The 16,069-nt window shown below is 39.4% G+C and overlaps 1 protein-coding gene across 3 annotated transcripts; it reads left to right on the forward strand.

The window, feature by feature from the left end:
* Positions 1-238: 238 nt before the first annotated feature.
* On the forward strand, positions 239-7,413 carry LOC132101328 (transcription factor Maf-like). 3 transcript variants are annotated; one of them, XM_059506206.1, is made up of 2 exons: positions 239-1,670; positions 2,024-3,310. In XM_059506206.1, the coding sequence occupies exons 1-2, from the start codon at positions 697-699 to the stop codon at positions 2,103-2,105; spliced, it is 1,056 nt and encodes a 351-aa protein (XP_059362189.1). In that variant the 5' UTR covers positions 239-696; the 3' UTR covers positions 2,106-3,310. The 3 variants fall into 3 exon arrangements, with proteins under 3 accessions (XP_059362189.1, XP_059362190.1, XP_059362192.1); XM_059506207.1 differs by lacking the exon at positions 2,024-3,310 and adding an exon at positions 7,288-7,413 and having other exon boundaries at positions 245-1,670; XM_059506209.1 differs by having other exon boundaries at positions 247-1,670; positions 2,277-3,310.
* Positions 7,414-16,069: the final 8,656 nt, after the last annotated feature.

Genomic DNA, 16,069 nt, shown 5'->3' on the forward strand with positions numbered 1-16,069 from the left:
ATAATAATAATAATAATAATAATAATAATAATAGTAATAGTAATAATACAAATAAAATAAATAAAAAATCCACAGAAACACACACGTCCAGACACTCGTGTTACTAAAGTAACAGAACTGAACATTTTGAAAAAGGGAAGGACGAAGGAGTTAAACGCTCTAAGTCCATTCAGTTCTTTCCTCCAGCATTTCCAAAATGACAGTCAGCTGACGAGAAAAGTTTTGGTTTCCGAACTCATATGTTAACCCCATTGGCTATCTCCGAACCTCATACGTCACGGCAGCTATAAAACTCAGCAAAGCTTTTAAACTGTACTGTAGTTTAGGTTTAAAAACCATCTCAGCTCAGTCTGTGTCAGCAAGCGCACATCTTTTATCTACGTTCCAGTCACCCGTTTGACCAGGATGATGTCTGCTAATGAGGAGTCACCAAAGTGTTAAATGTTTGAAATCTAAGGTCTCCGAAATTCACTTGTAAAGGGAGGAGAGGTAGATCCGATGCATTTTTGCAATAGACTGTGCCAACGAGAGCTCATATTCTGGAGTTAGGAGTGCAGTGCAAAGTCCTGTGAGGTCTCCGTTTTCCTGCTAAGAGTAAAACATTTAAACATCATCAAGCTGGCTCACTCTCTCCCGACCCAGCCCGCTTTGACAGCTGCTTTTCACCCGCTCTGGAGGACAGTCAGCAGCAAGAGGATGGCATCAGAGCTGGCACTGAGCAGCTCCGACCTGCCCACCAGTCCCCTGGCCATGGAATATGTTAATGACTTCGATCTGATGAAGTTTGAGGTGAAGAAAGAGCCACTGGAGCCCGATCGCAGCATCAGCCAGTGCAGCCGCCTGATCGCCGGGGGCTCCCTGTCTTCCACCCCGATGAGCACGCCATGTAGTTCGGTCCCCCCTTCCCCAAGCTTCTCGGCGCCTAGCCCTAGCTCCGGGAGCGAGCAGAAGGCGCACCTGGATGATTTCTACTGGATGACCGGCTATCAACAGCAGCTCACCCCGGAGGCGTTGGGCTTCAGTCCCGAGGACGCGGTTGAAGCGCTTATCAGCAGCACACATCAGCTTCAGAGCTTCGACGGCTATGCTAGAGGACAGCAATTCAGTAGCGCGGGCGGCGCGGGAGGCGCAATGGCCGGGGAAGAGATGGGATCCGCCGCCGCGGTGGTGTCCGCAGTCATTGCCGCCGCTGCAGCGCAGAACGGGGCACCTCACCACCATCACCACCATCATCACCACAGCCACCACCAGCAGCACCAAACCCCAGGGGTCCAGTCCAGCAACAGCTCCTCTGCCAGCCACCACCAGCACTCCCACCTGGATGACCGCTTCTCGGACGAGCAACTCGTTACCATGTCCGTGCGGGAGCTCAACCGGCAGCTGCGCGGCGTCAGCAAAGAGGAGGTGATCCGACTCAAACAGAAGAGGAGAACCCTCAAAAACAGAGGCTATGCCCAATCGTGCCGCTACAAGAGGGTCCAGCAAAGGCACGTACTGGAGGGCGAGAAGACACAGCTCATGCAGCAGGTGGACCACCTCAAACAAGAGATCTCCCGACTGGTGCGTGAAAGAGACGCGTACAAAGAGAAGTACGAGAAGCTCGTGAGCAGCGGCTTTCGAGAAAACTCGTCGAGCAGCGACAACCACCCCTCATCCCCGGAGTTTTTCATGTGAGTTCCATAAAAAGCCTAAGAAAGAGAGAAATAAACCAATAAAGTTTTTAAAAGTTTTTTTTTTTTTTTTTTTTTTTTAGTTTTGGGGGTTGTTAGATCAAGGCTGACTTTTTTTTCTTTTTAAGAACTGAAGTCAGTTCTTCTTGAGTTTTGGTGGCTTGTTGTACAACCAAATTGAAAATACACATTTATATTATTATCTAAAATAGTTAAGATTTTAATGTGTATGCAAATTAATATTTTGATGTGTATGCATATACACTCATGAGGTTGACCTTTATTCACATTTTGTTTCTTGCCAATTATTTGCTATTTTTTATTTTTACATATTTTTTGCTCTTTTGCCAAAGTCCAAGGACCCCTCCCCCATTATCATCTCATGCCTTCTGCTTGCTGTTTTGTGACTTACATGAGAATCTATTGACTATATAAAAAGACTATTGAAGTGCCTGCATGCTGGACATGTATGGTCTTTTTGTTTGTTCCTTATTCCCCGCTGTTTTTTTATGTGCTTGAAAATGAACTTCTACTTGGAAAAGAACTTCTGCTCAGCATGGCATTCATACATTTCTTTCATTTCCCAATCACTTTTTTGGAATACAGACTAAAAAAGTGAAAGGAGCATCATGCCATCATCCTCTCCATGAAAAAGTCGTTCCATACAGTTAATTCTCTGTTGAGAACCAACTGGAAGCTTTGTTGCGAGGGAGAGAACAAGGACCTGGTTTCTGAAAGGAATTCTCCCTCTGGGACTTAAACAGTGTCGTTGCTAAAAGCGGTTTGTGTATTTAATGTCAAACATTTGCATTTTGATAATTCTGGAATGAACTCCTTTTTTTATCATATAAGAACAGTTAGTGGTAGTTCATGCCACAGGTTGACATGGAGAAGTTGACTTAGAGTTTAGATGTTGCCTGTTTCTTTTTGTTAGAAGTTTGGAAGGCTCCAAGTTTGCATACAGCTGGATTTTTATAATGCGTAACTTGAGTTTTTTGCAGCATGTTCTTGCAATGAAAACAACAGTTTGACAGTTGTAGTTCCTATTGTAGCCTGCCATTTACTGTATTTTAAAACCAAAGTATTAAAGTTGAATTTTAAGTCAACACAGAAAATCATGTATTCAGGAAAAAAAAAAGAAAAGAAAAAAGAAAATAGTCTGATATAAAATCTGACCTATTTGGAATGAGTTGCACTAAATGTAGCTTGTAGCAAATTATATATCACATATTGAAATCTATCTAGAACGCTAATTTAAAAAGCACCCGCCATGGCTTTGCTGAAAACTAAAGGATATGATCTAATTTAGATATACTGTAAATATATATTGCCAAGCAGGACTCGATTTTCTTTCTTTCTTTCTTATGTTGTTAATACATTTATTATTTACATGGCAATAATGTAGTAATCGATATTAAAATGTCTGGACATTGTTTTATGGTCAGGGATTGATACCCTGCTTGTATGAAATCAGGATATACCGTTCATCAATAAATTCTTAAAACTGTATTTTTTTTTCATATATATTTTGCTGTGCAAAATTATTTTACCCACTAACCATATGTGATGTTCATATATGCTTATTTTCATTTTATACAATTATAATGATATGCAATAAAATGCAATTTGGGCCACTTAAAGTCTGCTTTCTCTGGATGTTGTTTGTTAAAGTTTAAATTATTTATTTATTTATTTATCTATTTATTTATTATTTTATTTTCAGTTGTTTAAATCATAATTATTGTTAGTAGCTTGTTTTTATTAGTTTTATCTAGTGCATGCATTGTGCAAAACATGTTTGTCATCTTAAAAATAGTGTGTCTAGCACAAGATTCAGACTGAAACTATGTAAACAGCATTTGCTCTTATCATAGTTGTTTGGCTCAAAAGACAACTATTTGTTAACACCACAAAATTTTCTCAAGATTTATGACAATTTTACTACAAACACTATCTAACAAATTCTCAAGTATTCTCTGGAAAAGACTACAATTTACAGAGAGCTCTTATCACATTATGTTTGATAGAGTTTAAATAAGGAATTTTATGGCAGACAATGCTGGAACATTCCAAAGTTCAACACCATAGTAATGCAATGGACTTTGCTTTATTTTTAAAATGAAGTTTTAGCGCCACTTTAGGTGTCACCATTCTATCTCTCTTTAGTAACTCACAAGATAAATTGTGGATTAATTCATAAAAGCTGTCCCTTTTAACTGGGTTCAGGCTGTGTGTGTTGTGCTGCACAGATGTCTCAGCGCACAGAACAGTCCTTGAAACTCCTGGAACAGCTGTTTGTATTGGTCTTGAGTTACAGAAAAAAAAAAAGAGTCATTTAACTGCAAATGTAAATGGTTGTAGTTATGAAAGAACAGCAGTTTTACACATCTGCCTGAGACATACATGTTCATAAGTGGGCAGAGTTGCATGAGCGGAGGTACTGTACTGTATGGGGGTTCTCAATTGGTGAGTTGTGGGTCTGTTCTGATAGTGCCGCAGATAGCAGGGAAACGTCTGTAAAAAATGCAAATAGTAAAAAATGATATATATATACACACACACACACACACACATATATATATATATATATATATATATATATATATATATATATATATATATATATATATATATATATATATATATTTACACATATAAGTAATCATGTTTATAAAAACAGTAAAATAACACTCAGAAACTCTTAGCTAAATTTAGCCACATTCACAAATAAATTTTTTACTAATATATATATATATATATATATATATATATATATATATATTAGTTTGTTACATTAATAATTTTGCATATTGCTGTGCTTAAGCAGTTGATGTTAATATTAATAAATTCAGATAGTTAGATTTTTAAGGACATTTTGTTTACCTTTGCATGATAAACAATTTAGCGTAAGTGTTATATTGATACATTCAATTAGTTGAGAACCACTGTACCAATGAATATGTTTTTGGAGGTCAGGGTAAACATTCACATCCTGTGTATGTGTGCAAAAAAAAAAAAAAACACACAGGAATACAAAAAATGTCAACACAAAGAAAGGTCATTTTACAGATACATTTAATCTTCATCTAGATTAACAGTGCTCGGTTTGAACTGAGATTTGTTCTTTAATTACTAATTTTGTGCCTTTCCTCCATGTGAAGGAGACGGCTTTGTCATCCACCTCTCCTGAAACAAGAGCTGTAAAGGAGGGAACAGGAACTCGGGCGAGAGAGTATAGCTGGAGAGTTGAAATGATTTTCCCAATGATTAATCGCTTAGAAAGGGGCTGACTTGAGCCATGTAGAAATTATAAATCATGAATTTGTATGGCTGCAGCTGTGTCCAAACTGGGCTTTTAACATGGATGCGAAAACTGCAATTTGTTGCAAATCTCTCTCTTATGTGCACACATTTCAGGATTTTTTTAATTGGCAAAACCCTAGACATCTCCTTAAACTTAGTGTGCACTGTTGACATAAAGGTAAGCACAAACTGTAACTTGACATTGTTATGATTTTATCTGCTTTCTTAAATTAGAAATGTATTCATGTTGTCCTAAAACATTACGCTTTAAATTACTTGAAATATTGCGGTTACAACTGGGCAGCTATGATTCTCATTTTTGAAAATATGTTTATTAATTCCTATTATTTTCATCATTATTTAATGTGGAAGGAAAAAAAAAAACATAATCTGTTATCTGAAACAATGAATGTTCTACTCTTACGGAGTCTTTGCAAGAGTGAGTTCAGGCTTTAGTGAAGGTGTATTTCAGTGTTTGAGTGTATGTGTGTACAGAGGAGGTCAGTGAACGAGATGTAGAAACATGCACAGTCATTACAAAGATCTTTACCCTCAGGGGAGACCTTATTCATTTCCTGTGCCAGACTTTAAGTCAAATGCATATGTACATAGGCATGACACTTCCTATGGATCCACAGCAACCTTTCATCCATTTTCACTTTTAATCAGCTAACTACTAACAGCTTTGCTCAACAAATTTTCCCACCGATTTTGCATTTTGATTAGTTGACTTAATGCAATTTCACACTTATCAATACCCATGTACACTGCAGGCCGTATTGAAGCTTTATTAAAATTAGGTGTACATGTTACGTCATGTACACTAAATATATATGATGCCATGATTGATAGATAGATAGATAGATAGAGATGACAGACAGACAGATAGAGATGAAAAGTTCAGTTTTGGAAGTCTTTTGGCTTGTGAGTGATGTGGGTAAACTTGAGAGAGCTTTCAGAAAGATGTGCACACACTTTGAAACTGTGTGTCAGAGTATTGGGGTTTTCCAGCGATGCAAAGACACAATAAAGATGAAGATGATGCATGTATGATACAGAGAGCAAGTGTGTTAATGAATATTTTCTGGCTAATACGTAAATTCATCTGTTATCTAATTTCAACAGTTAACAATGAACATTTAAACACACTTGAGTTAATAAGAATAAAAGCTGTGAAAAATCAGTTCCTCTTCATAATGTATGGAACGTGCAGTTATTTTGTTTCTATTAAATATTTACTTTTCTTTCACAAATTTTTTTTCTCCCTCATCCTGTTCCTGGGTAAGGGGTGCAGTGTGCGTATGTCTTGAGCATTCAAAATATTACACTGAACTTGTCCTATGTGTGAGGTACATAGCCTTACAATTTTAGATTATCTAACTTTTTTATCTTTCCTTTCAGACATAATATTTTATTTCTGTGATGAATAACACCCTTTTGAAGCGAGTGCAGTCTGCTATGATTGGCCAACTGACCCAGTGCATTGTTTATAAATAATAAATTGAAAAAAAAAAAAAAAAAAAATATATATATATATATATATATATATATATATATATATATAAATAAAAATGTAATGTAAAAAATAATTTAATTGTGAAGTAATTCTGTGTCTTAAAAGAGTTTGAATGTGGACTGCACAGTGAAAAATAACTATTCTATAATAGCAATAATAACTATTAGACTACATGGCAAAATGCTGTATGATTTATAAGCTTTTGTACAAATGGGGATGTCAATTTAGGTCCCCAACCTGACACTAGTCCCCATGAGTCTGTGTGTATTCAGGTTTAAGTCCCCAGCAGGATATATAAACCTGTACACACACACACACACACACACACACAAACATCATTTCCCACCCCCCCACTAAAAAAAAAGAAAAATGTCAGTTTCCATCAGTAATACAATTTAAATGCTTCATGGAAACAGTAACAGTGTTATTTCGTTACTGTAAAACTAGATTTAAAAATTGATATTGAAGAATAGATTGTTGTGTCTTCTGTTATTTCATTATAGACGCACACCTCAGAGGAACCTATTCATCAGAAAAACAATACTGTCAGATTTTTTGTTATTTTTTTTTATTTTTTTATAAGCAGATTAATCAAGTATGAACATCTTGAAGTTTTCTGTCTCTGACTGTTTGTCTTTGACAGAAATATTACATAATATAATAGTTTTTAATAATATAAGTTCAGCTTGCAATCTCTCCACATAGATTACTATAAAAATGTGTTACATCATGATGAAGTCACAATTTCCATTTAGCTTGTGGTGTACCATGACATCTCTTTCTTTCTCTTTCTGTCAGGTCTTCCAGAAAGTTCCTTCATCTGTAACCATGAGCTCTCTGAACCTCTGCGCCTGGCCTTGATGAGGTAAAACAATTTCACTTGTATCTCTGACATACAACACAACAAAGGTAATGTTAAAGCATACAATAACAAAATAGTGTGGAAAAAAAAGAAAAAAGAAAGTGTTTATCAAATAATAAAATGCAGTGATCTTTTATAGGAATCTCAAAGTGCCTTAATATAAAGTGCATTAATATATATATATATATATATATATATATATATATATATATATATATATATATATATATATATATATATTATAACGTTGACTGAGTACTTAACACTGTATCTGACGTCTACCTCAGAGTGTGGCTAGTGCTTCCTGAAGTGCTGTACGGAATATTTTTCTCACTTTACACCTGAATAAAAGCAAGTGTAAATTCACCTTCCCATAGGCCGAACTCTCAGTGCTGGGGTGATGGATTTCTAAAAGGCCAGCTGAAGCACAATCCATCTTTCTCCAGGCTCAGTGTGTACTCTTGTAGGACTACACCAATGACATCTCTCTGGAGCACCTAATGCACCTCGCTACTTGGTACAAGCTGCTCTATGAGCTGTCAGGGATTAAGGTGTTTGTGCGGTACATTGGTCACTAAAAGCACTTTTATGATTCAGCAAAGTTCTCCATATTCACTGTGGCCTGACCAACCACTGATTCAAAGACATAGTGCCTTCTAGAACAAGACTAAAGTACGAGATCTTGTGTACTCATTGTTAAAATGTTAATGTTAAAATGCAGAAAAAAAGAAGGCTGAATCTGAATGGAGGAGTCATATTCAAAGCTGCTCTAGAACACATGCCCACATAGTGATGTGCAGCGGTTGGATGCGGGTGTCTATGCAGCATTTCCTGTCTGTTCTTGTACTAAAACATTCACTTAAAAATGTCAAAAAAGGCCTAATAAATAAATGCAATTAATAAACAAACAAACAAATTTGGAATGATCAACTAAATGACACAGTACCACAGAGTAGCATTGTTTCTGCTTATGCATCCAACTAGGAATGATTTAGTTAAAGTTGTCTCTGCATATTAAGGTGGAATATGATAAATTATTTGACTAGTACAAAAACTTCCACTCTTCACCTTCATATGATTAACAAGGTAAAGAGTTCACTTAGTTGTTCTTGAATCTTTGTCAGGAGGTCTGATGAAGGTTTACCCTTTAGTTTCCAATCCCTTTATATCCAATGTCCATTTAGCATGTTCCCTTTCCTCTGTCTCCCTCATACTAATCTGCATAATGAGGATGAGATGTTAATGTCATGCTGCCCTTCCCATAATGCTCTGTGTTCCCATCCCCATTGTCTTTAAGTAGAGCACAGGATCAGGGCTGGCCAGGCTCCAGCCTCACTTAACTTCGCCAGGGAAAAATGAGACGGAGCTGTCGAAGATGACAAGGACAAATCAGCGTTCAATGAAGTGCTTTAAGTGCTGTTGTTTCCAACAGCCATCGGAGTGGCTGTGAATTAGTTGCCCTTTAAAGACGGCTGAGGAAATGTGCTGGATAAACTCTTAGGAATGACAGGACACAGAGAACACAGGAATGAAAAACATGATGATAGGTGTCTTCCATAAACCTGCTCTGTTATCGCACACACAGAATTGTGGGTTATCGTGTCTTCAGAAATTGACACAATGAAGGCATCTTAGATAGGATATCACACAAACATTGGTTTTGGACCTGTCTTTCTATCTTATTATACTGACTGAGAATACAGCGTTTTAGAGGATTTGGACACTAGGACTGAGACCAGAGACCAGTCATAGTGAATGTTGTTCTAGTAAATGGTATTTGTGACTTTATGCATGTACAGAATGTGAGAAAACACAAGTGAACAATGAGTAGCCTTTTCATGTAAGTGAGTGAGAAAAAAGAATGATGCTCGTCTTTAGCAGGAAAACTGTTTTATCTTTTTTTCACATGACTCAGCTTCCAGTGAATGGGTGGGTGTTCTTCAATGAGTGGTGTGGTTTTCCCTGTTGAAAAAAAAAAACATTCTCCTGGTTAGGTATGTTTTGAAGCATGGCAGGTGGTTTGAGCTTTTTTAAGCTGGTCCTTAGCTGGACATGTGCTGGTCCTAAGCAGCTATCTCCTGCTCAGGATCAGCTTAGAACCAGCACATGACCAGTTGAGGACCAGCTAAGGAAAAGCTTAGCTCAAACCAGCAGCCATGCTTCAAAACATACCTAACCAGCATATGCTGGATTTTTTAACAGGGTTGCCATAGGTGTATGACTGGTTGTCCAAACTTGTTCCTGGAGGGTCACTGTCTTGAAGGATTTATCTTCAACTTGCCTTAACACACCACAAAGTTTCTATAATGATTGGCTGGTTAAGGTGTGTTTAATTGAGGTTAGAGCTAAACTCTGCAGGATAGTGGCCCTCCAGGACTTCTCAAACAACCCTAACTTTAACAATACAGTTAATATTCACTTAAAATCAGATGGCAATGCTTGATTTTTAGGAACAATGTTTAAGCCCCAGTCTGTTTCTTTGTTTGTTTGTTTGGATTGTTTAGGGAAATTTTGTATTTTGAAGTCCAATTGACAAGACCAATATTATAAAAAAAATGTCCTTGAGTACTACAACACTGGTTTAGAGACTGATAATGATAGTCGTCAATGAAATACGCTATGTTCTAGACCTCGGGTGCTCCATTCTTGAATGGAACCAGCTGCTGTTTGAAATTTAGGAAGTCTCGGTCAGTGTAATAGGAAAACCTGTTCTGCTGTAAGGCAAATTCAGATTTCATATATACATTTGTTAAAGAAAGTATGCCCCATGGGCTGCCCTGACTCCTTCACTGCAAGTGGCAATAGTACAGACACCAGTGAGGGGACAAAAGGACATGGTAACTGCTGAGGTAGGAGAAAACTACCAAATCCCTGAGAGGACAGTGTTAGCGCGCACACACACACACACATCAGTACACATAACGGAGGGCCAAGTGAGGCGTGACTAGCGGTTGAGACTGGTCAGTCTCGCTGATGGAGTGTCATCTACCAAGGGTGGTGGCAAAAACACTATATAACACACCCGCCACACTTTTGTATTTTTGCAACTCCCCTGACTTCCAGCATAACAGCTCTGATAATTTCTATATTTGAGGCACTTTTGTACATAAGAATTTAACCTGTTACTGTATCTGATGAAAGGCTGGGTTTCACCAACAACCACCTTTCAATATGATATCCATGCCAGAATATGTCATATTTAATACATGCTAATTTAATTAAATATTATATTGTGACTGAAACTAAATCTAGAAATGTGCTGTAGTCAGTTTATCTTGCACATTTTGCTTTACTTTCATTGCTCATGAAAAAAGGCTCAGTCAGAAATGCCAGTTTTGTAGTTTTTGCTTATTTTTACAGTCTGCTATTTAATAAATTGGACTGTATGAAATAATATGGATGTACACACACACACACACACACACACACAATCAATACAATATCTAAAATGGCAAAGCAAGATTTTGAGACGTATGCACCCAGACTTGCTGTGTCCGTCTGATCTTCCAGCCACCTGCTCCAGGCAAGAGAAACTGGAGACGGAGGCTGATGGTCTATATTTAGCTGTGCAGGCAGCAGACACTGTATTTGGGCTTTAAGGTTAAAAATATGAATATCTATGTACAGTCAGCCCAGAGTACAGTACTATGCACTGAATAGCATCTTTACCCCGAGTCTATTTTAGCTTACTGCCTCTGATCTTCAGCTTCTGATCTGTGTGTGTGTGTGTGTGTGTAGCACAGCCTTGCTTCCTTTTCTTAAAAAAAGGTAACTGGACTCATAGCAAAAGCTTCACTTTGTGCCCAGAGACCCATTTTTGTGTGGTTTTTAAGGTTTGCATTTAGATTATTGTCCAATTAGAAGATTCAAACATGGCCCATTATAAGATCAGTCAGTCACTTTTTGATTTTGTTTTTTAATCTGTCGGTGTTTGATATAATCAGTGATGCCATGCATCTAAACAAGATGTACAGGAACTCCAGCAGAAATATAGGCAGCAGGATATTTCATTGTACACATAGGTTAATTTGTATACCTGTGTTCACTAAACCCATTTTGAGGGTTTGCTGCAAAAAAAAAAAAAAAGAAAAAAAAAGAAAAAAAAAGAGCTAATTTTATAGTTATAACTGACCATAGAAGCCAGTCCCGTTTGAAGTTCCAGTCATTTCTGAAAAACTGAATATGCAGATTTCTCTTTTTTTTTGAAGCCCTCCCAAACAACATGTGGTGATGTAGGTGCTGTTTCACTGCACCAGCTCTTTTCTTAAAAGGATAGTTCACCCAAATAGCAAAATTATGTCATTAATAACTTACCCTCATGTGGTTCCAAACCCGTAAGAGCTCCGTTTATCTTTAGAACACAGTTTAAGATATTTTAGATTTAGACCGAGAGCTCTCAGTCCCTCCATTGAAACTGTGTGAAAGGTATACTGTCCATGTCCAGAAAGGTAAGAAAAACATCATCAAAGTAGTCCATGTTACATCAGAGGGTCAGTTAGAGTTTTTTGAGGCATCGAAAATACATTTTGGTCCAAAAATAGCAAAAACTATGACTTTATTCAGCATTGTCTTCTCTTCCGTGTCTGTTGTGAGAGAGAGTTCAAAACAAAGCAGTTTGTGATAATGATATTGTGATTGAACCAGTTCACCAAATCGAAATGAATCGTTTTAAACGGTTCGCGTCTCCAATACGCATTAATCCACAAATGACTTAAGCGGTTAACTTTTTTAATGTGGCTGACACTCCCTCTGAGTTCAAACAAACCAATATCCCGGAGTAATCCATTTACTCAAACAGTAAGTACACTGTGACTGAACTGCTGTGAAGAGAGAACTGAAGAGAGAACTGAAGATCCCAAATATATGCAGCATGTCAATATGTATTACTACATGGTAATGACTAGTTTTTTTTTTTAATGGCTATGATTGAAAAAAAAAACATACAGAAATCAGAATACAATTATGTACACATAATCAATTATTTGTATTATTATTTAGAAAGACAGACAGACAGACAGACAGACAGACAGACAGAAAGAAAGAAAGAAAGAAAGAAAGAAAGAAAGAAATGAAAAAAGAAATAAAAATAAACTTTGCATCTTAACATGCATTTGGGATCAGTTAAACTTGCTGAATAGCTGAATTTAGTAAAATGTATTCAAGAAATTTCATCTCCGTTTCCCCCAGCACTGCCTGCGGTCGACCCTCTTCCTCTGCCTCTCTACTTCCATCATCTGCTTGTTAGTATTATTCTGTGTTTCTAATTAAACTAGCTCTTTGTAAGTGGTGTTTTATGGAAGGCATAGTATCTGCTATTTTCAGTACAGTATCTTCATGTGCCTTTTGTTTGGGTAATTATTGTGCTCTTTTTTTTAAGGTCATGACTATTCCCTCCCAAAAGTTAGAATGTCATTATAGAGTTTTCCAGAACCCATGTGCCTGCAGGGTAATGGTACGCAATTAGAGCGATGTAGTCATGAACCTTCAGCAGTGGGTTAGACTCAGTGGCATGTGTTATAAAGCTGTAGTCTATCAAATTTTATAAAGTATAATTCATTTTACAAACTCAGTGTATGGAGGTACTGTAAATCTGAACAGTTGTACAGAAAATAATACTCTCCAAAAAGTTTACAGATTGCAATTCTAGGGAAATATTTTATCTGAGGGGTGCGGGGGGCAGGGCTTGATGTTGCAGGGCAGGGCCATGGTGGGGGATTTTTTACAATATCCTAAATATTAAACAGCTTAAAGGGGTGTTTAACTGTATTTATTAACTGCAGCTTTGGATAATGTAGACAAGGGGATCTGCCAATATCCCTTCGTTAAGTCCAATGTCGAATAAAAACGAGCCGTGCCTAGCCGATCAAGCAACTCGTCAACCCGTGGCATTGGACACGCATCCAATTTCGACACAGCATTCACCTTGCGATAATCCACACAGAAGCAGACTGAGCCGTTCGTTTTTGGAAGTAAAACTATCGGGCTTGCCCAGTTACTATTGGATTCTTCTATTCCTCCCATTTCCAGCATTGCGCCTAATTCAGCCTGAACTACCTTTTTCTTGTGCTCAGGTAAGCGATACGGCCGACTGCGAACTACCACGCCCGGCTTAGTCTCGATATGGTGCTGAATGAGGTTGGTACGGCCCGGTAGGGGCGAGAACACATCGGCAAACTCTGCCTGTAATTTTGTTAGATCAGTGAGTTGGGACGGCGAGAGGTGATCTCCCCCTGGGGCCAGGGTGAGGGATTGTGGTTTGACATTTGCCTCTGGCCCGAGATCATCCTCTCCGCCAATCACTGTTGCCAACATCACTGATTCTGCCTCATTCCATTTTTTAGGAGGTTGAGGTGGTAGATCTGACGTGCCCCATTCCTATCGGACCGTATTACCTCATAATCGAGATCTCCGACTTGTCGTGCAACCTCAAACGGTCCTTGCCACTTAGCCATTTACTTAGAGCTCGATGTTGGGAGTAATACAAGTACTTTCTCTCCCGGTGCAAATTTGCGTAATCTAGTTCCCTGGTTGTATAGCTCTGACGGTCCTGGGCTTGTAACAAATTCTCCATTGATAGCCACCCCAAAGTGTGTAGTTTTGTTCTCAAGTCCAGCACTTTCTGAAATTCGTTTTTGCCTTGAGATGGCCCCTCCTCCCAAGTTTCTCTCAGGACATCCAGCACCCCTCGGGGCTGGTGACCGTAGAGAAGTTCGAAGGGGGAAAACCCTGTGGTGGCTTGTGGGACCACTCGCACAGCGAATAACAAGGGCTCTAGCCACTTATCCCAATTCATGGCGTCTTCTTGGACGAATTTACGGATCATTGATTTAAGCGTGTGATTAAATCGTTCGACCAGGCCGTCGTTCTGTGGGTGATAGACGCTAGTTCGAATCGATTTAATGCCCAATAATCCGTAAAGTTCGCATAGCGTACATGACATAAACACCGTGCCCTGGTCGGTGAGGATTTCTTTCGGAACCCCCAACGGGAGATTAGACGAAACAGGGCGTCCGCAACACTCTTAGCGGAAATGTTGCAAAGAGCCACTGCTTCAGGATATCGTGTTGCATAGTCAACTATGACTAATGCAAAGCGATGTCCCTGTGCAGATCGCTCTAATGGCCCGATGAGGTCCATACCAATTCTCTCGAAGGGGACCTGCATTAAGGGAAGGGGGCGCAATGGTGCTTTTGGTGCGCCCGGTGGATTCACCAACTGACATTCCGGACAAGACACACACCACCTGCGCACGTTGTCATGAATGCCCGGCCAAAACAAAATGGGTCATGGAGGCGATTCAGTGTTGCTGCCTGTCCCAAATGGCCCACCATAGGATTAGAATGAGCCGCATGGAAAAGCATTTCCCTGTGGTTCTTTGGAATCAACAACTGGGTTGTATTTATTTTTGTCAGAGCGTCTTGGGTCACTCGATACAACCGATCTCTAAGAATGGCAAAATACGGATAGGTGAGCGGGTGGGCAGGATGGAGAGGCTGGCCATCGATAGAGCGGACCTGTTGGAAAGCATGTTTTAATGTCTCGTCCTGAGACTGCTCCAGGGATCCGGATCATCGTTCCCACTTCCATCACAGCACACCTGTCCACGAAATGCTCCGGGTCCCCGCAACGCCAACAGGCCAGCCCAGACCTCCCCGCCGCCCCAGTGGCAGGGAGTGGATTGGGGAATTGGCGCGGAGAGAGAGTATTTTTCTCAAATAATTATTTCTTACACTTGTAGTCACTATGTGCTTTCAGACCTCTACTATCACTACTAACACTCGGAGAGCACACTACATACATCGCAGGAAGGCCTGTCGGACAAACCTACCTTCTGTCCCACTGATCTCTACTACTACACTCTCTATTCCAGTTGGTCTCTGGAACTGCCAGTCTGCAGTTAACAAAGCAGACTTCATTTCTTCTATTGCTACTCATTCCGGTCTCAACCTCATGGCACTGACGGAGACTTGGATCAAACCTGAAGACACTGCCACTCCCGCAGCCCTCTCCACTAATTTCACTTGTTCCCACACTCCTCGTACCACTGAGAGGGGTGGAGGTACCGGTCTCCTTATATCAAAAGAATAGAAATTTGATCTTCAGCCATCACCTACAGGTAATGGTTCTTTTGAAATCACATGCCATTACTGTAACCCACCCTGTTAAAATCCACTTTGTGGTCATTTATCGTCCCCCAGGTCAATTGGGAAACTTCTTGGAGGAGTTGGATGTGCTGCTATCAAACTTTCCTGAAGATGGTACTCCTCTGGTACTGCTTGGTGACTTCAACATCCACCTAGATAAACCCCAGGCTGCTGACATCAAAACTCTGCTCACCTCATTTGATCTCAAGCAAGTGTCTACTACATCGACTCACAAATCAGGCAACCAACTGGACCTCATCTACTCGCACTTTTGCTTTGTGGACAACTCTTCAGTTGCTCCACTGCACACCTCAGACCACTTCCTCATTACTGCTAACCTAGCACTTACTCCTGAAGCGGCACACACTCCTATTTCGATGGAACCTACGCACACTCTCTTCACCTCAGGATGAATTTTTGGTTTCATCCTCGCTTCCTGCACTCTCTGAGTTTCTGCTCTGGACACGAACAGCGCTACGAACACTCTTTGCTCCACTTTAACATCTTGCTTGGACAACTTTTGCCCACTGTTGTCTAGACCAGCACGCACCGCCCCATCTGCCTTGTGGCCGTC

This window comes from Carassius carassius, chromosome 23 (genome assembly GCF_963082965.1).
Source record: "Carassius carassius chromosome 23, fCarCar2.1, whole genome shotgun sequence".
Lineage (NCBI taxonomy): Eukaryota > Metazoa > Chordata > Actinopteri > Cypriniformes > Cyprinidae > Carassius > Carassius carassius.

Excerpts from the sequence above, each read along its gene's own strand:
- LOC132101328 (XM_059506206.1), top strand. The coding sequence starts at position 697 with ATGGCATCAGAGCTGGCACTGAGCAGCTCCGACCTGCCCACCAGTCCC. Across the intron at positions 1,671-2,023 it reads TCATCCCCGGAGTTTTTCAT|TCCAAGGACCCCTCCCCCAT; the intron begins GTGAGTTCCATA and ends CTTTTGCCAAAG.